The sequence below is a fragment of the Octopus bimaculoides genome, chromosome 1 (assembly GCF_046866305.1).
Source record: "Octopus bimaculoides isolate indiv1 chromosome 1, ASM4686630v1, whole genome shotgun sequence".
Taxonomy (NCBI): domain Eukaryota; kingdom Metazoa; phylum Mollusca; class Cephalopoda; order Octopoda; family Octopodidae; genus Octopus; species Octopus bimaculoides.
In genome coordinates this window covers 202,329,356-202,352,713 of record NC_142928.1, presented here as the reverse complement: position 1 = coordinate 202,352,713, position 23,358 = coordinate 202,329,356, and the positions used below count along the sequence as shown (strand labels likewise).

The 23,358-nt window shown below is 36.4% G+C and overlaps 1 protein-coding gene across 1 annotated transcript in view; it reads left to right on the top strand.

Annotated features, from left to right (window-relative positions):
* The window catches only part of LOC149137956 (uncharacterized), a 151,795-nt gene extending 144,256 nt beyond the window's left edge, over window positions 1–7,539 (top strand). The window contains exons 11-13 of the mRNA XM_089340229.1: window positions 2,931–3,061; window positions 3,444–3,621; window positions 5,846–7,539. Of these exons, the coding sequence (XP_089196355.1) occupies window positions 2,931–3,061; window positions 3,444–3,621; window positions 5,846–6,105 (569 nt within the window). The 3' untranslated portion in view covers window positions 6,106–7,539. The remainder of the gene's footprint in view (window positions 1–2,930; window positions 3,062–3,443; window positions 3,622–5,845) is intronic.
* Window positions 7,540–23,358: the final 15,819 nt, after the last annotated feature.

The window sequence follows — 23,358 nt, the reverse complement described above, 5'->3', positions numbered from 1 at the left end:
TTTTCTATTGTTAATTGTTTTTGTTTACTTACTGTTTACACACATCCTCTAAACACTACTCTCCATTGTTTGTTTTATGTAATGTCCTTTTGTTTATTGTGTGTGCCCTTGTGGCCAATAAAGAAAGTATTATTAATATTATTATCTTAACTGGTTATTATTATGATTTTGGAGCTTGGGGCAGCCTCCTGGCTTCCCAGACCTCCAGTCAAACTGTCCAACCCATGCCAACATGGAAAACGGACATTAAATAATGATGATGATGGTCGTCATCATCGTCATCATCATCCTACAATTCTGTTTCCATTTCTTGTTGAGTGTCTTCCTGACACCTAGGGCAGAGAAACTCACTGTATACATTGGTAGGCCATTAAATTAAACACACCAGATTGTTCATTTACAAAGTCATGTGATAGAGAAACAGGGGAAGAAAGACAGAGAGAAAAATAAAAAAGTAAACAAAGAAAATAAAGGAAATAAAATTCACAGCCACAATGCTCTTCTCGGTATGTGTAACCAGTTGTCAGTGAAGACAATCTTTTGCACTTCATGAATGGATGGTAATCCAGGGATCATTCTTAAATAATTTTCAGTTCGTGTTTTGATCATTCCAAGTGCTCCTACAATCATTGGTATTGTAACCATCTTCAGATGCCACATCTTTTCAATTTCAAAGAGCTGATTTTCATATTTTCTGAGCTTATCAGATTCTTTTGCTGAGATATTATGGTCACAGGCTATGCTCTGTCTTTCACAACAATATCTGGTTTATTTGCCTTGATGGTCCCATCTATACATACTGGGAAGTCCCAAAGAATCGTTACATTTTCTCTGTTAGTTACAGCCTCACCAGTTTTGATTTTATAATGCCGACACATTATCTAGTGTAGATATTGGCCAACTCTGTCATGTCTTGATTTGTACTCTACAGGTGCTGAAACATCCAAAGATTAGGTGGTCCACTATTTCTATATCATTGTTGCAGTATCAGCACTTTGGGTTTGCTCCATTTTTCATCACATTAGCTTGGATAGTTCCAGGTCACTAACATCTGATTTTGGGTAGCCAAGATAAAACTTTTCCTCTCTGCCTTTAGCCCTGAGCTTTGTAGCCACTGATGGGTGTGCTTCTGGTCTACATCAGCATGTTTGCTATGGGCCACATATTTGCCATGCGGGGGTTTTTGTTCCCACCTATCAGCCAATTGTTCAAATGCATTTGCTCTGCTATTGGTTTCACCTTCTTTGCAACTACAGATGCCACACTTCCATCATGCTGTTCAACCTGGGTATTATGCATAAACTCACTTGAAAAAGTTTTTGCTCTCCTTCATAACAGTATGAAGCTTTTTATGACTCATGGTTTTCAATGAGCTTTAGCATCCAGTTGTAAGGTGTTTCAAGATATTTTGCCAGTCCAAATATGGTGGTTTTGTTGGAGGTTTCAAATTGGATCAAGCCTTCACTTCCTTTAGTTCTGGCTAGGTAAAGATGATCTGCATCTTCCTTTAGGTGGTGCATCTTATTGCTTATTGATTTTCCTGTCAGTGTTCCTTATTTTGACTGTGTCAACATCCGACTCCGCTGAATGTGAGGTCTTCAGTTTCCCTTTCTGGAAAGTGACCCTGACACATTTATCAAGACCAAATTCCACCCCAATGTCATCACTAAATGCTTTCACAGTACTTAGTAGTCCTTCAAGCTCATTATTGTATTTGCCATAGAGTTTTAAGTCATCCATATAAAATAGATGACATATTTTCTTGTCCTCAATTTTATATCCATACCCTGTTCTATCAAGTTCATTTGTAAGGGGTATTAGAGCTATGTAGAAAATTAAAGGTGGAAGTGAGTCACCTTGGAAAATGCCACAGTTGGTATTAATATCTTTTGTGGTCAGTACTCCATTGGAGTGGTATAATTGGAGATTTGTATTCCACATTGACATGTTGTGCTTCAGGAAGTGTGAAATCACAGGAAAAATTTGGACGATACCCAGCGATTTCAAGATCCATGAATGCAGTATGCTGTCAAAGGCCTTTTTATAATCGATCCATGAACAACTGAGATTTCTACGTTTGTTATGACAGTTCTCAAGGATCGTGCGATTGATTAAGAGTTGGTCTTTGAATCCATATGAGCCTCGTTAGCACCCATTTTGTTCAATGGGGAAAATATGATTCTGTTCTATAAATTTGTATGTTTTTCTCCATGAGGATGGATGTTAAAATTTTATAATGGTAGATAGACATGTCATGGGTAGATAGTTTTGGGGAAATTTGGTTCTATTGCTCATCGGGAGTTTGTAAGTAATACCTCTTGCTAACCAATGAAGTGATTTCATAGAATCACTCATAATTTCATTGAATTTTTTTTTAAATTTTTGTGTGCCCTTTTTTAAAGCCTAGCCAGGCTCATGGGCCCTGTTTCCTGGTTTCTATGATGTATGTGTTGCCCCTCAGCTGGACTGGATGCCAGTCCATCGCAGCATTACTCAAGAAACAGGAAGAAAGAGTGAGAGAAAGTTGGGGCAAAAGAGTACAACAGGGGTCACCACCACACCCTGCTGGAGCCTCGTGGGGCTTTAGGTGTTTTTGCTCAATAAACACACACAACGCCCGGTCTGGGAATTGATACTGCGATCCTCTGACCGTGAGTCTGCTGCCCTGACCACTGGGCCATTGCGCCTCCACAATTTCATCAAATACCCAAACTTAATTTTCATGTCTGCATGAGAGTGATGCGAACCAGAAATTTGGCACCCTATCATTACTACTACTGAACTATAGTAATCATTAGTAATTCAGTATTTCTTGTCTAAACCCAAAATTTTGTCAAAATATTTCAGTTTTTTATAAACTTTCAACAGAAAGAAGGTTCATATTTTTATTTTTGTTCTGAAATATTTGATTTCTATTTGGACTCTAGAAGCATTCCCTGATACATGGTCACCAATGAAAGACAAGGAATTAATGAAAATTGTTCCAGTCATAAATGGACCAGAATATGATGACATCAAGAGAACTTTCAACAAGAATTTTCCTTCATCTCGTATAATCAGTGTTTGTATTTTTACTTCTATTTATAAACAATATTTGATGGTTTATTGTTCAAAAAAATGTTAAGAGACATTTTGTTTGTATAAAAGACTTAAATCTCATGGTATGAACCTATTTTGAGATGGTTCTATGTGTTTTGGGATATTCACAAGAAATCTTGGTTCAACAAAAATACCTCTGCTTTAACTTCTTGCATTGAATTGTAAATGCAACACCATTTTGCAGCTAAACTATTGTGCCTTACCAAAATTTACAGTTGAATCAAAATTGGTATCAAATTTTTAAAAAAAAACAGATAGGGTTGGGGTTTTTCACCACAAACGTTATTTCTTTGTCAAAGAAGTGAATTAATTGTTTTTTCATAAATGTATTTTCTTTTCTACAGATTGAGAGAATTCAAAATAAAACTTTATACCAGGGATACCAAGCATTGAAAAAACAATTTGGGGCAGAAAATCCAAAGGTTAAAATTGAAGTTGATGGCCTTTGGCATAGTACTACTGCAGAATCTGTTAAAAGAATAAATAAATATGGATTCAACTATAAATATTGTCATAAAAATGGTAAGTATATATTCTCGAAGTGGCAACAGTAGTGTCCTCCACCCACCCTCCATATTGGCATGAGTTGGAGTCCACATTGGTCCTTTCTCACACAGAGAGGACAGAGGACGTAATGTTGCTTACACATTCCATGTTTGGCATCATTTCTACTGCCAGGTACCCTTCCTAACATCTTCTACTCTAGAGTAAACCAGGTGTATTTTATTATTGTGGAATCAACACTTTCATTTGTTTTCCTTGCTGGATTGGGAGGAAGGGTCTGTCCCCATCCATTAATGTTCCTCTTGAACCTTTGTAAATGAAAATATTGCAAGAAAGATAAGAGAATGGGTGGGATTCCAGAGGGATAATGTTATGGGGAAGAAGGACTAGATATAGTGGAGGGTCTGCGGGACTGGACAGAAGTATCAACAAGGGAACACCAGGCCTAGCAATCACCATTCTGAGTTTGTCAATTATAGATATGCAGAGATAATCGATACAGTGTTATTAAGTCTCATTGAAATATTCAATGTCTGCTACGGCCTAGAAATTGGTTAAGGGACATTTAATAACTGTACAGACATTTGTTAAACCAGCAGTGGTACCACCACAGAGTTGACTCCATTTAGATATCTCAAACGATCCTCTCTCACTAACTCTTTCATCCTCTTTTGGAATTAGATTTTGATGTGAATGGTGAATATGGATATGGGGTGAGTAGAAGAGTGGTGTTCCACAAAATGCCATCCAAACAAGTTCAATGGTAAATATTGGCAAGGGACAGGCTTTCCCAATGATAAAACATCATTTCCTGAAACCTGTTTGATGTCACATGGTGTCACGTGATGACAGAATGTCCTGGATTCAAAGAGATGAGCTCAATATCTCGTGTGACCACTATTAGTGTTGATTACTGCCAGGTATCTTCTGTACATTGAATGCACCAAACGATTGATGAAGGCCATGGGGATAGAAGCTGACACTCTGTTAAAACTTGAAGTGAGTTGTCTCTGAGTTTTCGGTCTTGGACGGATGTCATTTAGCCTTCTTTGGGATTTCATCCCACAGTTGCTCTGTAGGGTTCGAGTCTGGACTTAAGGCAGTGTCTGGATGTTGATGTTGTTGGAGGAAGTCTGTTGTCAACCTGGCAGTATGGTCACAGGCATTGCGGTGTCGGAACATATAATTCCAATGAAAGGCAAAGTATGGCACAATGTGAGGCCTCAAAATTTGGTCAATATAGCAAGCAGTAGTTACTCCCTTTCCTCGGCCTTTACCAATGTTTCGGTAGACCCTCCAGTTCAGGCTTCTGGTTGAGTGCAATCTTGCCCCATGCCATGATGCTCTGTCTTCCCCATGAGTATCTCCCCACCATACAGCCATTGGCATGACGTTCACCCCTTCTTCTCCAAATGCCAGCTCTGCCTTCTTCCAGAGAAATGCAATATCGACTTTTGTCAGACAAGACTACAGTCCTCCATTGCTGATGTTGCCAGCTCTGACGTTTTTGAGCTCACTGCAGATGTGCCCATCAATAATGATCTGTGAGGATGTGGCCCCTAGCTGGACATTGGCGAGACAGATTGAGAGAGATCTCAGCACAAATGGGTCTCTGGTGAGTGCCTATGCTCTGCCGAGCTGATTCCATTGCCCTCCAGAATCAGTGCTGTCGGTGCTGTTGACAATCATGACGTGTTGTTGTAACCCTTGGTCAGCCACTGTGTGGATGATTATCCATGTTGTTTGTGGCATTGTCTCATTCCCTCAGCCATTCAATTGTCCAAATGCTGCAGTTCAAGCCATTAGCAATGACCCATGGACGTTGACCAGTATGGAGACATCTGATGGCTTGCTCCCTCTGATTTTGTGTCAGTCTTGGTATGCTTGCTGCATTCGGGAAATGAATGACAGGCTGGAGAATTTTGGTGCCTTTTATACCCAAAGAGTCGATGTTTTGACCCTGCATCATGCTTTTCATAGAGATGCCTTCGTGAGCATTACCATGTTCATGAGAAGTGAGCAAGTTTGAACCCTAAATGCAAACCTTGTGTTTTCAAAAGAGAGTGGTGTTGTGGGTCAGTGACATCTTCCTGATGTCAAATTACCTAGAATGGTGATAAAATCTATATAATCTCAATATCGTGAAACAAATAATCTTTTACAATGTCATGTTTATATTATACCTTTATCAAGGAATTTCCAAAACGCTCCAAATATATTTCTTTTTTCGTTCTGTTCTTAGGCAGATATGGTGAAGGTGTTTATTTTGTCAGAGACATCCGTTATTCTGCAAGTGATACCTATTCTACTCCTGACCATTACGGAATAAAGAAAATATACAAATGCAGTGTTCTTGTGGGAAAAGTGATGCAAGGACAAGTTTTAAGAGATTTACAGGGTTCTTACAATTCTGTTGTTGATAATATTCAAAGACCCAGTGTTTATGTTACTTTTTATGACTCTCAGGCATATCCTCATTATTTGATTACATTCTCTAATTGAAATTAAGACTTTTATGTAACACTTTCAGTTGAAATTTGTTATTTTCTAAAAATTTTTAAACTTGTATCACTACCACTATTCAAATGTGTAACACTAAAACTTCAAATTTGTAATACTTAAACCTATTTGCATTTTAACACTAACACTGTTCAAATTTGTAACGCTAAAACTATTGAAATTTGTAACCCTAAAATTATTCAAATTTGTAACATTAAAAGCGTTCAGATTTGTAACAGGAAAAGTATTGAGATTTTTGACATTAAAACCATTAAAACTTGTATCACTACCACTATTCAAATTTGTAACACTAAAACTATTCAAATTTGTAACACTAAAACTATTCAAATTTGTAACACTAAAACTATTCAAATTTGTAACACTAAAACTATTCAAATTTGTAACACTAAAACTATTCAAATTTGTAACAATAGCAATATTCAAATTTGTAACACTAAAACTATTCAAATTTATAACATTAAAACAATTCAAATTTGTAACAATAACAATATTTGAATTTGTAACACTAAGACTATTAAAATTTGTAACATTAAAACAATTCAAATTTGTAACAATAACAATATTTGAATTTGTAGCACAAAAACTATTCAAATTTGTAACATTAAAACAATTCAAATTTGTAACAATAACAATATTCAAATTTGTAACACTAAAACAATCCAAATTTGTAACATTAAAACAATTCAAATTTGTAACAATAACAATATTTGAATTTGTAACACTAAAACTATTCAAATTTGTAACATTAAAACAATTCAAATTTGTAACAATAACAATATTTGAATTTGTAACACTAAAACAATTCAAATTTGTAACACTAAAACAATCCAAATTTGTAACATTAAAACAATTCAAATTTGTAACAATAACAATATTTGAATTTGTAACACTAAAACAATCCAAATTTGTAACACTAAAACAATTCAAATTTGTAACATTAAAACAATTCAAATTTGTAACAATAACAATATTCAAATTTGTAACACTAAAACAATCCAAATTTGTAACATTAAAACAATTCAAATTTGTAACAATAACAATATTTGAATTTGTAACACTAAAACAATCCAAATTTGTAACACTAAAACAATTCAAATTTGTAACATTAAAACAATTCAAATTTGTAACAATAACAATATTTGAATTTGTAACACTAAAACTATTCAAATTTGTAACACTAAAACAATCCAAATTTGTAACACTAAAACAATTCAAATTTGTAACATTAAAACAATTCAAATTTGTAACAATAACAATATTTGAATTTGTAACACTAAAACTATTCAAATTTGTAACAGAAAAATTATTCAGATTTTTGACACTAAAACAATTGAATATATTTTGACCTTTTCCTTTTTTGTTACATTAGATGTAATTATTGCTTAAAATAAAATAAAGGCTGCAAGTTCAAATCCAGTCACAGTTTTGTTATTTTGTATTATATTTAAAAAAAAAAGTATAAACCAGTTTTGAGACTGGGAAGAAGCTGTCTGCTGATTTTGGAAATGTGATTCTCAGAAGAAAAAAATTCCTTTACACTTTCCAAAGCCCCATCTATATGATCAGGGAGAGCCCAACTGGTACATATTAAATGCCTGCTATCAGAGAAAATTGGTGGGAAAACCTGTGGAGTATTACTACTTAGCATTTTTGAGTGAAATCACCAGACAATGGCCAACCTCCTGGTGGTATAATGCTGGGTATTATTGGGATACACAACACTGTTGCCATTACTTTAACCATCTTTCTTGGAATTCTCAAGTAATACCATGGGAAATGTAGGTTAATTCTCAAAGCATCATTTTGCAAAACCAGTACAGCTTCCATGTTGGAAAGTACAATACATACATACACACACACACACACACACACACACACAGATCCCCACCCACTGGGGAGCAGTGCATATGTAAGCTGAAATGATTGCCGTGCTAAACAGAGCTTACAATACATTAAGTCTTCCCTATGAAATATTTAAAATATGTATATATATATATATATATAGTTATAGGGAAAATAACCAAGTTTCAAGAACTCATCGATGAAAATCCACTATCACATATAGAAAAATTAACAATTAAAAGCACAATAAATGAGTATAATATAAAGTAAAGTAAATATCATAAGATAAATATAATAAAAAGATTACACGTGTTTCATAATTAATTTTCAAATAGAAAGGAAATTTAAATCGATTGAAATCAATTGAAATTATCGAAAATAAATTCTATTCAAAAATATAGCTAATCTTCAGATTGAATTACGGAAAAATATGGATAAGTACTGTTTTTTACTTTGCTAAAGATTTTCTACTATTTGAAAATAATATGTTTTTTATATTATTCATTTGGTTCTTTATAGATTATTTTTAATAGATAACTTATTTAACACTAAATTATTTAGAAGTTATAGTTTCATTTCAACATAATATTAGAACTTCGATTTGAATAGTGTTGATATATTTTCGATTATTTTTGATTAATAATATTTGATTAATAATTAATCTTTATTGTTTATAATATTGTTAAAGGTTTTTTTAAATTAAAACTTTGTATATATATATAAAGTTTAATCTTTTATTCTTAATAATTTTTTCTTTCCTAATTTTTTCATTCATAATTTTTCCATTCATAATTTTTTCATTCATATTTTTATTATTACGTTTGTAGAAATAAATAATCTTGTATTTTTCTATTATTCAATTGATTTTTAATTATAATTTAATAAACGTCTTTAGCTTTAAATAGTATAGCTTTAACTATTACACCGGTTAAATATGTACTAATTTTATCTTCATTATTATTTCAAACTTAAACTTCGTTCAAATTGTATTTAAAACAAGGATAATTTAAAACAGTGATAATTTATGTAAGATGTTTTTTGTATATAATATACATGTTATTATAATGGATGAAGGGATGATAATTGAATGGTTATTATTTTGATATTATGATATTTTTTATAATTTTTCTATCTTTATATAATAAGTATTTCATATTAATTCATTTGGTACTTATTGTTGGTTGAGATATATATATCTAATTATTGTTCTACTTAGGATCTGAAGATTAGCTATATTTTTTAATAGAATTTATTTTCGATAATTTCAATTGATTTTAATCGATTTAAATTTCCGTTCTATTTGAAAATTAGTTATGAAACACGTGTAATCTTTTTATTATATTTATCTTATGATATTTACTTTACTTTATATTATACTCATTTATTGTGCTTTTAATTGTTAATTTTTCTATATGTGATAGTGGATTTTCATCGATGAGTTCTTGAAACTTAGTTATTTTCCCAAAAATTATATATTTTATATATATAAAATCTATAAAGCTCAATTTAATTTTAATTTTTTATAAATTGATTTTAATTGAGTTTTTACCTGTAATTTTGGATTTTGTCCCTAATATTATTATATATATATATATGTATGTATATATATATATGCTATTGCTAGATAGCCGTTGAGCCTGCACTAGGTCCATCTGAGCTTTCAACAGGTCTTGTTTTTAATCCTACTGTGTTTCTAGCAACCCTCCTCACCAGGGTAGCCTAGTGGGGGTGCCAGTTTAGTCGCCTGCAACCCGACCATGCAACAGGTTGTACTGGATTACATGTTACCAGTAGCACTTTTGAGAGCCTCATAAGTGACTTGACATAGCAATAGCAGGGGTACGCAAAAATTCCGGGATGGTATCTGGTATGCTGAAAGACCACTGCGAGTGAAGCACCCCTCAGCTTCTGTTGAAGCATGTCTCTAGGAGAAGGTCACTCTGATATAAAACCAGATATGCAGGGAATGACATTGGACATTTTGGGGATCTTTGGTTTGTGCTAGAGATCATGGAACTCCCACATCCCTGAACCTGCGACACATATTGGCACCAGGCATCTTGCTCCGGCTTGTCTCTGGATAATGCCAATAGAGTGGACAGGGTCTGTGAGGTGTTGTGCAAGCCTTATTGGACCTAAAACGTTGGACAGGCATTGCTGACTTCTGCTTGATATGTGCATTTTTTTGTTTTTGTTTTCCCAATATATATTTATCATGCAAAATATAAGTTAATCCTTGAGCGCACAATGTTCCTGAAGGTCGGCAATGGTCTTCCTCGGTCACGAGTGGACGGCCATCATATGTATATATGTATATATATGTGTGTGTATGTGTATATATATATATATATATATATATATATATATATATAATTTTGTTTAAAAGAGTTCCAACACTGTCTGTTTTTTATGTTTTATTTATATTCCTGCAGAACCAATGTGGGATATAGAATATGGAATATGCAATATATAATATAATATACAATATATAATATAAAATAAAATAAAAATGGATGGTACTATGAAATAAAGTATTGAATGTCTTATTGAATATATGGAAAATAAAGTCTGCCATACCGGCCACGATGAAATACCACGAAGTATAGAAAATAATGAAATACCACGAGGTATAGAAAATATTCGCCTTTATATATTTATATATTTAATCCTTTATATTGAACACTCAATATTTCATCTATTCAATAAAACATTTTCCACACATTCAATAAGACATTCAATACTTTATTTCATAGTACCATCCATTTTTATTTTATTTTATATTATATATTGTATATTAGATTGGAGCCTGGTGTTGCCATCCGGTTTCACCAGTCCTCAGTCAAATCGTCCAACCCATGCTAGCATGGAAAGCGGACGTTAAACGACGATGATGATGATGATGATTATATATTCCATATTCTATATCCCACATTGGTTCTGCAGGAATATAAATAAAACATAAAAAACAGACAGTGTTGGAACTCTTTTAAACAAAATAATACATTCCTCTATACACAATCATACAAAAAAAAAACCTTTTTTGTATTTATTTTTACTTGCATATATATATATATATATATATATATATATATATATATATATATATATATATATATGTATATATATATATATATATATAAAATTAAAATTAGGGTTCAGCAAGAATTGCTTCCCCACACACCAAAAACTAGAAATAGCAGTCAAAACTACTATTTCTCTACCAAAATATAACTCTCAGGCTGCAATATTCGCAACTACAAAAGCAAAAAAGAAAAAATAACGAATCTACCCGGCTTTGATTATGTATTTCAGGATTAAGGAGGTGTAAATTATATTACCTGAACTTACTTCCTTCATCAGTACAAATCCGAGAATGCTAATAAAAGAATAATTAATTCGATCAGGCGACATGAAACGATTATCCAAGAACAGTATTTCCGCATTTATATAGACGAGTAAGAAAATCGTATCATTCCTCAATTATCCATGTGTGCTACGAGTAATCCCGCAGAAACTGCAGTTTACTATCAGGGAGTAAATCAATTCTTACAGATATAAGGTATTTGTAAGAATATATATATATGTATATATATATATATATATCGTTTCGTTCGTTTAACGTCCGCTTTCCATGTTGATGTTAAACGAACGAAATTGCAGCGTGGAAGACTTCTTGATAAGCCAGTTAAGAAACACACAAAATCCGTTAGATTTACTTCAGCATTTAAATTTAATTTGCCAAAATATTTTCATCGCTTTAAGACCGCGACCTGTTCACTGACAAAATTCTGTGTTGCATCTGGAAAAGTAACAGTTAGTTCATGATATGTATGTATGTATGTGCATGTATGTATGTATATATGCATGTATGTGTGTGTACATGTGTGTGCGTATGCATCTGTGTACATACGTATGCATGTGTGCATGCCTATATGCATGTATGTATGTATGTATGTGAGTATGCACGTATGTACTTATGGATGTACGTGAGTAATAAGGTAAGTGTGTAGACGTGTCTGTGTGTGTGTATATGTGAACGTATGTTTATGTACTGATGTGTGTGAGTTCAAGTTGTATACATGACTGTTACTTTGTTGAAGGTTGTATACACACACACACACATACATATATGTAGACACACACACACATGTGTGTGTGTGCGTTTGTCCCTCTCACCACCGTCTAACAGTGAATGGATACGTCTTAGATACATATATGCACATATAACCTTGCTTATACATATATACAAGTACACACAATCATATAGACACTTACACACACTCACAAATATACGTTTAATCTTAAAGTATATACACACATATGCTTATCCATCACTACATATGTACATATATATACATACACCCCAGTGGCACGTGAAAAGACATTCGAGCGAGATCGTTGCCAGTGCTGCTGGACTGGCTCCTGTACAGGTGACACGTAAAATACACCATTTCGAGTGTGGCCATTGCCAGTACCGCCTGACTGGCCTTCATGCCGGTGGCACGTAAAAGCACCCACTACACTCTCTGAGTGGTTGGCGTTAGGAAGGGCATCCAGCTGTAGAAAGTCTGCCAAATCAGATTGGAGCCTGGTGTCGCCTCCTGGTCCACCAGTCCTCAGTCAAATCGTCCAACCCATGCTAGCATGGAAAGCGGATGTTAAACAATGATGATGATGATATATACACACACACACACACACACATATATATATATATATATATATATATATATATATATATATATATATATATATATATATATATATATATTTCAAGGTTTTAAATATTTATATTTAAAATAGAGACTTCAAAATCGATATATCCGAATTCCATTTATTTACCATCCTATGTCAACATTTCTGTGCCTCAAACCCATCCAGCGACTGATCAATTGGATGTCTGACGTTTAGCACTTCCTCAGGAATGGTTTACATCAGAATAAATTATTATCTCATGTATGTTTGTGTATGTGTATTTATGTATATATATGGATGTGTACATATATGTGTATGTGTACGGAGATACGGATATGGATATATGGGTGTGAGTGGATATATGTATATGTATGTGTGTGGGCATGTATGTATGCATGTGTGTATGTGTGTATATGTATATATGTATGTATATATGTGTGTGTATGTGTGTATATGTATATATGTATATATGTGTATATATATATATATGTGTGTGTGTATATGTATATGTATGTATATATGTATGTATGTGTATATATATGTGGGTATATGTATATATATGTATATGTATGTATGTATATATATATGTATATATGTGTGTTTAGGTGTATATGTGTATATGTATATATGTGTGTGTATGTAAACACATGCACATGTATGTGTATGTGTATGTGTATATATATATATATATATATATATATATGTATATATGTATGTATGGGTATATGCATGTGTGTGTGGAGTGTGTGTGTGTATGTATTTATCCATTAATAGGAGGCAACCTATAATAGTACAGACCAACACTAGGTCGCAACATTAAGATCTGGGCAACCTATAAGTGTAGGTTATGTTAGTCCCAATATAGGATTATTATTGTTATTGTTATTATTAATAATAATAATAATAATAATAATAGTAATAGTAATAATAATAATAATAACAAAAATAATAACAACAAGAACAATAACAATAACAATAATAATAGTAAGAGAAGAGTTGGTGAGCACACACAATAGTAAGGATAGGAGAAGAGCACATAGAAAGAATTGTAACAAGTATGGAACAGCGGCTGGGAAGTTTTGCTATCTAAATATACTAAAAAAGAAATTAATAACCAGGTTAATAACTAAATTAATAAATTAATAAATAAATAAATGAATAAAATAAAATTAAATAAATTAATATAGTAGGGTCTTCTCAGTCACAGCATACCTCCAGAGGTCTCAGTCTTTCGTCATTGCCTCTGTGAGGCCCAACGTTCAAAAGTCATGCTTCACTACCTCATCCCAGGTCTTCCTGGGTCTACCTCCACCCCGGATTCCTTCAACTGTTTGGAAGAGACACTTCTTCACACATCTCTCCTCATCCATACGCAACACATGACCATACCAGTGCAAACGTCTCTCTTGCATACCACATCTGATGCTTCTTATGTCCAACATTTCTCTCAGGGCGCTTACACTCTGTCGTGTGTGCACTCTGACATTACACATCCAGCGGATCATGCTAGCTTCATTTCTTTCGAGCCTCAGCAGTCACGGCCCATATTTCACTGCCATGAAGCATGGCAGTTCACACAAATGCATCGTACAATCTACCTTTCATTCTGAGTGAGAGGCCCTTTGTCACCAGCAGAGGTAGGAGCTTTCTGAACTTTGCCCAGGCTATTCTTATTCTAGTGGTAACGTCTCTGAGCATCCACCCCAACTACAGACTTGGTCAGCTAGGTAGTGGAAGTTATTAACTACTTCTAGTTTCTTCCCCTGGCATGTGATGGAATCTGTTTTCTGAGCATCTATGGTGTTTATTGCCCCTGTGCATATGCTGCACACGAAAGCTATCTTCTCAGTTAATCTTCCTTTGATGTTGTTGCACCTCTTATGTGCCCATAGCTTACACTGGGTCCATAGCTTTCTACCTACACCTTTTCTACAGATTGAGCAGGACCACCTACCTGAAGGGGTGTGTGATGTGTTTGCCTTCCTAATTACTAGAACTTTGGTCTTTGCAACATTGACTCTAAGGCCCTTTGATTCTAAACCTTGCTTCCACACCTGAAATTTCTTTTCTAGTTCTGGTAGTGATTCTGCTATGAGGACCAGGTCATCAAGCATAGAGGAGCTCCCAGGGGCAACCTGCCTTGAATTCCTCTGTTATTGCCTGGAGGACTATGATGAATAAAAGGGGGACTGAGGGCTGAACCTTGGTGGGCCCCTATTTCTTCACTACACTCATTGCCAATCCTAACCTTACGAACGGCTTCTCAGTATAGGGCCTGTGCAGCCCTTATTAGCCATTCGTTAATCCTCAGTTTCTGCATCATCCGCCAGATAAGGAATCGGGGGAACCTGTCAAAGGCTTTCTCCAACTTCACAAAAGCCAAATATAGGGGTTTATTTTTAGCTAGTTATTTCTCCAGCAGTTGTCAAACCAGAATATAGCATCAGTGGTGCTTCTACTCGGCACAAAGCCAAACAGCATCTCATCTAAGCAGACTCTCTCCCTAACGAGATGCATATATCTCATCATCATCATCATCATCATTTAACGTCCGTTTTCCAAGCTGGCCTGGGCTGGACAGTTTGACTGGGGTTTGGGAAGCCAGGAGGCTGCACCAGGCTCCAGTCTGCTCTAGCACTGTTTCTACAGCTGGATGCCCTTACTAACACCAACCACTCCGAGAGGGTAGTGGGTGCTTTTTACGTGCTACTGGCACAGGGACCATTGGTAGCTGGCAATGACCACAATTGGTTGGTGCTTTTTACATTCCACCGGCACAGAAGCCAGTCAAAGCGGCACTGGCATCGCCCATGTTTGGATGGTGCTTTTTACTTGCCACAGGCACAAGGATCACAGCTACAATTTCCATCGCATATATAAGACCTGGGATAAGGTGGTGAGGCAAGGCTTTCGAACATTGGGCCTCACCGAGGCGATGACTTCTGACCGAGACCTTTGGAAATATGCTGTGTGTGAGAAGACCCGGCAAGCCAAGGCCTCTGCCAGCGGTTTAGCCAGCCCTCTTATGCATACCTTACTTCACGGGACACTAAACTCCGCTTGCGAAGACCTGTTGAGGCAAGTGAAATCGAAATCGAACTAAGTTCGATGACTGGCACCCATGCCAACGTCGTATCCTTCATTGGACACGAAACTCAGCTTGCAAAGACTTATTGGGGCAAGCGAAAGCGAAATCGTGATGGCACCTGTGCCCAGCGTCGCCTTTCTGGCACTTGTACCCGCGGCATGTGTAAGGAGTTTTGAGCGAGATCGTTGCCAGTGCCCCTGGACTGGCTCTTGTGCGGGTGGCACATAAAATACACCATTTTGAGCTTGGCCGTTGCCAGTATCGCCTGACTGGCCTTCGTGCCGGTGACAAGTAAAAGCACCTACTACACTCTCGGAGTGGTTGGCGTTAGGAAGGGCATCCAGCTGTAGAAACTCTGCCAAATCAGATTGGAGCCTGATGTAGCCTTTGATATATATATATATATATATATATATATATATATATATATATATATATATATATATATCATCATCATCGTTTAACGTCCGCTTTCCATGCTACCATGGGTTGGACAATTTGACTGAGGACTGGTGAACCAGATGGCTAACCCAGAATCCAATCTGATCTGGCAGAGTTTCTACAGCTGGATGCCCTTCTAACGCCAACCACTCCGAGAGTGTAGTGGGTGCTTTTTATGTGCCACCAGCATGAGGGCCAGTCCGGCGGTACTGGCAATGGCCACATTCAAATGGGGTTTTTTACGTGCCACCTGCACAGGAGTCAGTCCAATGTTTTGTTTACATGCCACCAGCACAAGTGCCAGTAAGGCGAAGCTGGAAACGGTCGCACTCAAATGGTGCTTTCTATGTGCCATGTGTGTGTGTGTGTGTGTGTGTGTGTGTGTGTGATATAACATGTCTTGAATGGCACAACAATGCAGAGTGGACTTTAATAGCTGTTATAATTTAATTATTCATTATCTGATATAATATTTCGGAATATAAAAGTTTGTTCTTCAGATATTTCTAGGAATTGATCTGATCAAGTCCCTGCTATAATCGGTTTTCCAATGGTTACTTAAATTTTTTTTTTTTTTTTTTTTTCTGAATGCATCTCTGCCAGTGGTCTCATAAAGCTCCTTCTGAAATTCCTCATGAGAAATGTGTGAGGTTGGCTTGTGTGTGTTAGCATATCTGCACTGCTTCTTCTAAGTTCTACATTCTATGTGCAGTTTTTTTTTCTTATATAATACATGAGCATCTTACCAGAAATGAACTTATATGCATCCAGATGTAGCTAAATAATATATTCTTTGCTAACTTCCAGCCTGCTATTAATTTAAGGATAGCTTCCCTAATTCTTAGATTTCACAAGTTTCTTTCAGTGGCCTCAATTGTGACTGTTAACCTTTTGTCAGTGTTCCAGCATGTGTCTAGATGTTTTCTGGAGGCTCTCATGTTCAGATGTTCCTTGATGCGAACGTATAACGGTCTTGTTGTGCTACCCACATAGAACTTGTTGCATCTGTTACATTATAGTCTATGCTCAACATTTAGCCATTGGCATAAATCTGTATCACGGATGGGACAGTTAGCTAGTGTGTATTGATTGCTGTCTGTCCCTTGCTCATTTCTTTGTGAGGTGTCTTCTCAGAGAGGGGCCGGAGTGGGCTGGGCCGGAGTGGGCTGGGCTGGAGTGGGCTGGGCCGGAGTGGGCTGGGCCGGAGTGGGTTAGTTGTATGTCTAATCTTTCTCCTCTTATGACTCTTCAGATGGCTGTAGTTATCCTCTTGCTAAAATGAGGTATTTTAAGGAAGCATGTGCTGCTGGGTTTTCTATGTGTTTTGTAAGTTTGTCGACTTGGGTACTTAAGCTGATTCACAGTGGATACAGGGTATCCATTAGTTTTCAATACCTCTAGGAAGCATGTGGCGTGGGTCACCTTGTCCTCTGTCTTGCTGCACTTGCTCTGGATGTGTGCGAGTTCATTTCTGGCATGTCCTATTTTGGCACCGAGTGGAAGGGCTGAATTGTAATGAACAAATATATCTCTACTGGCTGCTTTCCCATAGAACCCAGTGTGGATCTCTCCTTCCCTTATTTTCAGTTGGAAGTTGAGTAGTGATAGGGATCCAATGTTGTGGGAATATTCTACAGTGAACCATATATTCATGTCCATGTTGTTGAATGGCATGAATATTCTCTAAGCCTCTTCACAGGAGGATGTGAGTATGAAGATGTCATCTACGTACCTGGTGAAGAAGGTGCATGAGCGGCAGATGTTGGGGGCTCAACATTCCAGATGGTTCATATAGGTGATGTCTAGTAGGCCCAAGAGACTGGATCCCATGGGGAGACCTGTTGTCTGTTTGTATGTGTGATCATAGAAAGAGAAGTAAGTGTTGTCCACAGTGATGGACAACAGTTGATATATATCAGCTGTGGTGAATCTGACGCAGTGGATGTCGGACGCTACTGTGCAGTCAGTCAATAGGCTGACCTGTGAGTGTGCTGGTACTGTTGTGTACATTGAGACAACTTCAAGACTAAAAGCATATCTGTTTTGTCTAAGTTTGTCTGGGGGCAGTTGGCATGATTTTTTTCATTTCCTTATTCTATCTATTTCATTATCTATGTAAACACAGTTTTGTCTTCCACACTGTATGTTTAGTTGGATTCCTTCGGTCAATCCAACTCTCCCTCTTTCTCCCTCTCTTTCATGCTCAAAGGAGAAGGGCTCTAGCCATGTTGATCATGCACCTGTGGCTTTTGTGGCTTTTACCATGAGGATCTTAATGCACTTCCCCAATAGGGAGTTTTAATTTGTTTAATTTTTATTGTTTTTCTTGTATACATGCTGTAAAATCCATTGTATCATCCTGTTTTTGTCTTTTATATTGTTGCCTGTCCTTTAATATTATTGTATATGAGGTCTCATGGCTAATAAAAGAATTAATTATTATTATTATTATATTAACACTCTTATTATTAATATTACAATTAGGATATCCTGTGTGCATAGCATCACCCGCACTTTTCAATATTTTAAGAATACATAATATTACACCCATAACACTATGATTTGATGCTGAAAATTATCTGGGATGTCGTATCTTTCATGGCAAACTCTCTAATGTAGTGAATTATATACTATTCACTTATTTATTATAATATTGCCCTCTTATAACCCCTACCAGTTTAGTCTGAATTCATCCTATATGGTGATTGTCTGGTTGTTTCATTTCTGTTCTACAGTTTTCTTCCCTATTAGGTATATTTGCAATGAACCTACACACATGCAGATGTAGCTAAATAATATATTCTTTGCTAACTTCCAGCCTGTTGTTGATTTGGGGTGCTAGTCTGTCTATGAGGATAGCCTCCTTAATTCTTAAATTACCCAAATTTCTTTCATTGGCCTCAGTTGTGACTGTTATCCTTTTGTCAGTGTTCCAGTCCTTAGGTACACTCTATAACCACTAGGAACTATACGATTCTACATACATCAGTGCCTGTAATAATATTACATCTTTCAAATCTTTATAAAACCATATCTAATGGTACCCTCATCTTACCTTATTTTTTTTTTTTTTTTTCCTGTTTGTTTCGTTAAGTTTACCTCAACTTATCATTATTAGTTGTTTGTTTATTATTTATTATTATTTTTCAGTTTTATCTTTAATTTTTTATCTTTTATCCTTTATCTTGTTATATCTGATGGCTTCTGGATTGTTTTAACCTCACGTCTATTCCTCATTTTATGAATACTTTATTGAAATTTTATATAAATATTTCTTTATTTTTGGTGTATTTCATTTATTTCTTTATACTATATCATATTATTGCATTTTGTATTTTATTATACCTATTTACACAAAGTATAGAATGGTGTAACCATTCTATGATTTATGAAGGAGTTCTAACCCTACTATACACTTGTTTAGGATATGGCATGATGCAAAATGGTGTTTTACATTAATGTTTACTTTTATTTATTTTTACTTATATGTATTTACATTTTGTAATTATTTATAATATATTCTTTATATATATATATATATATATATATATATATACAACATTCCTTTTACATATCTCTTTTACTTGTTTCAGTCATTTGACTGCGGCCATGCTGGAGCATTTTTTATACCTTCTAATAGTCTTGAAGATCTTTTCATAATGTCAAAGATTTTTCATATTGTTTAAATAATTATATTTTCCTAAGGTTTTAAAAACAAGTTTATATATAGAACAGGACTAATTATCTCTCTTTTTATCTTTAATCCTTGATTCTCGGTTAATAGAAGATGTATATCTCTTTCTCAGAAGAAATCTGAATTTAATTATGGGTTCACTGTTGAACGGTTTCATCCTATCACCTTAACAATTTATTAGGATGAACCTTTTATGAGGTTTCCACTTCGTAGAAAAGTATCCCTTTTCTCCTACTTGATCCTTAAATCCTTTTCTAAATCTATTATTTGATATACAAAATTGATAAATTATATAAAATTGCTTTGCTAAATTTGAATATAAAATTTTTTCCCCTTGTACTCCTAATGCCCATTTAGATATCATTGTGACCTCCTTTGTCTCCTAATTGATAACAATATAATAGCCTTGTCACCCATACCCTTCATCTTTCTGGACATATATCTTACTGGCACATTTTGAGACTGATTCCTTTATGTAGTCATAGCAATAGGTAAAGTAGGGGTAGGGAACAGTGGATGACATCAATTAATTTATCACCAACAACAGAAATTCATACGTCATTCCCAATCGTTAAAATTCTAAGTGGTGCTGGGTTACTAACTCTGTTAGATCTTTTGATTGTGATAAGGAGGACCCCTTCGTTATTTACTTCCGTCACTCTGAATTATAGCAAGCTAGCAGTAATTTATCCCTAGGTTCACTTTGCTACAATATTGGCAACAAGCATACAATCTTTTCATTCTCTAGTTCTGATGAAATCATCATCATCGTTTAACGTCCGCTTTCCAAGCTAACATGGGTTGGACGATTTGACAGAGGACTGGTGAAACCAGATGGCTACACCAGGCTCCAATCTGATTTGGCAGAGTTTCTACAGTTTCTACAGTTTCTCAGAGAGTGTAGTGGGTGCTTTTACGTGTCACCCGCACGAAGGCTAGTCAGGCGATACTGGCAACGACCATGCTCAAAATGGTGTATTTTATGTGCCACCCGCACAAGAGCCAGTCCAGGGGCACTGGAAACGATCTCGCTCGAAAATCCTTACACATGACACAGGCACAAGTGCTAGAAAGGTGACGCTGGGCACAGGTGCCATCCCGATTTCACTTTCGCTTGCCCCAATAAGTCTTCACAAGCTGAGTTTTGTGTCCAATGAAGGAGACAACGTTGGTATGGGTGCCAGTCGTCGAATTTAGTTCGATTTCAATTTCACTTGCCTCAAAGAGTCTTCGCAAGCAGAGTTTAGTGTCCAATGAAGGAAAGGTACACATAAGTGGGCTGGCTACACCCCTGGCAGAGGCCTTGGATTTTGGTCTCCCTTGGCTTACCGGGTCTTCTCACACAGCATATTTCCAAAGGTCTTGGTCAGAAGTCATCGCCTCGGTGCGGCCCAATGTTCGAAGGTCTTGCCTCACCACCTCAGCCCAGGTCTTCCTGAGCCTACCTCTTCCACAGGTTCCCTCAACTGCTAGGATGTGGCACTTTTTCACATAGCTATCATCATCCATTCTTGCTACATGACCCTACCAGCGCAATCGTCTCTCTTGCACACCACAACTGATGCTTCTTAGGTTCAACATTTCTTTGAAGGTACTTACACTCTGTCGGGTATGCACACTGACATTACACATCCAGCGGAGCATACTGGCTTCATTCCTTGCGAGCTTACGCATGTCCTCAGCAGTCATGGCCCATGTTTCCCTGCCATGTAGCATGGCTGTTCGTACACATGCGTCATACAGTTTGCCTTTTACTCTGAATGAGAGTCCCTTTGTCGTCAGCAGAGGTAAGAGCTCTCTGAACATTTCCCAGGCTATTCTTATTCTAGCAGCTACACTTTCAGTGCACCCACCCCCACTACTTACTTGGTCACCCAGATAGCGGAAGCTGTCAACTACCTCTAGGTTTTCTCCCTGGAATGAGACAGAAGTTGTTTCGTGTTTGTTTACAGTGTTTATTGCACCTGAACATCTGCCACATACAAAAACTAACTTCCTAGTTACCCTGCCTTTGATATTACTGCACCGCTTATGTGTCCATAGCTTGCACTGGGTACATCTTATAGAGTTACTACCTACTCCTTTTCTACATATGGAGCAGGGCCATCTACCTGAAGGAGTTTGTGTTTTATCTACCTTCCTACTTATTAGGACTTTGGTTTTAGCTAGATTGACTCTAAGGCCCTTTGATTCTAGTCCCTGCTTCCACACCTGAAACTTCTCCTCTAGTTCTGATAGTGACTCAGCAATTAGTGTGAGGTCATCAGCATAGAGGAACTCCCAGGGGAAACCTGTCTTTAATTCCTCTGTGATCGCCTGGAGGACTATGATAAATAGGAGGGGACTGAGGACAGAACCTTAGTGGACCCCTACCTCTACCCGGAATTCATTACTGTACTCATTTCCAACCCTCACCTTACTGACAGCATCTCTGTACATGACTCACACAGCTCTCACTAACCATTCTTCTAACCCAAGTTTCCTCATTGACCACCAGATAAGGGATCGGGGCATCCTGTCAAAGGCTTTCTCCATGTCAACGAAAGCCAGGTGCAGAGGTTTATCCTTGGCTAGGTATTTCTCCTGCAGCTGTCTTACCAGAAAAATGGCATCAGTGGTGCTTTTACCTGGCACGAACCCAAACTGCATCTCATCTAAATTGATTCACTCCCTAATTAGTTGGGCTATGACCCTCTCCGTGACTTTCATTACCTGATCTAACAGCTTGATACCTCTGTAATTATTTATATCTAAAGCATCACCTTTGTAGCAGTTGACTATGGTGCTGCTACACCAGTCATTGGGTATGACTCCTTCGTGTATCACCTGGTTAACAATACGGGTGACTAGGCTATAGCCAACACTGCCAGATATTTTGAGCATCTCTGTAGTGATTCCTGATGGGCCGGGGGCTTTCCCTGTCTTCATACTCTTAATTGCTTTATCTACCATGGTACTGTCAGCTCGGATAGCTGGTCTCTCTGTTGGGTTGACATTCGGCAGACTCTCTTTCTCCCATTCATTCTCTTTATTGAGCAATCTATCGTAGTAGCATCTGCAGACCTCTTTCTTTGCAGCCTCATTTATTGCAAGTGTACCATCATCCATGTGAACACATTTCTCTCCTACGACATCACTATTCTCTCTCCTACACTGTCTTGCAACCTGAAATACCTCAAGTCTTTGGTCCTCACGGCTAAAAATCATGAAGGTGTATCCTGTATGTTGAAAACCTATAAGACCATATTCATCTGAAGAAGGTGCTGTATTTCAAATTGATGTAATGCTTGATGGAATAAATGGAGCTGCCTGAAACGGCTGTAATGCATTGATACCTGGACATCCTTGTTACTTATATAACGGTGATTGGGTACCACTTTTATACTGGTGTTTAATCTTATTTATATGGTTTCAACTTGGAATAGATAAGAAATATATTTTATTGCTTGAGTAGGAATCTATATTGATATACCCA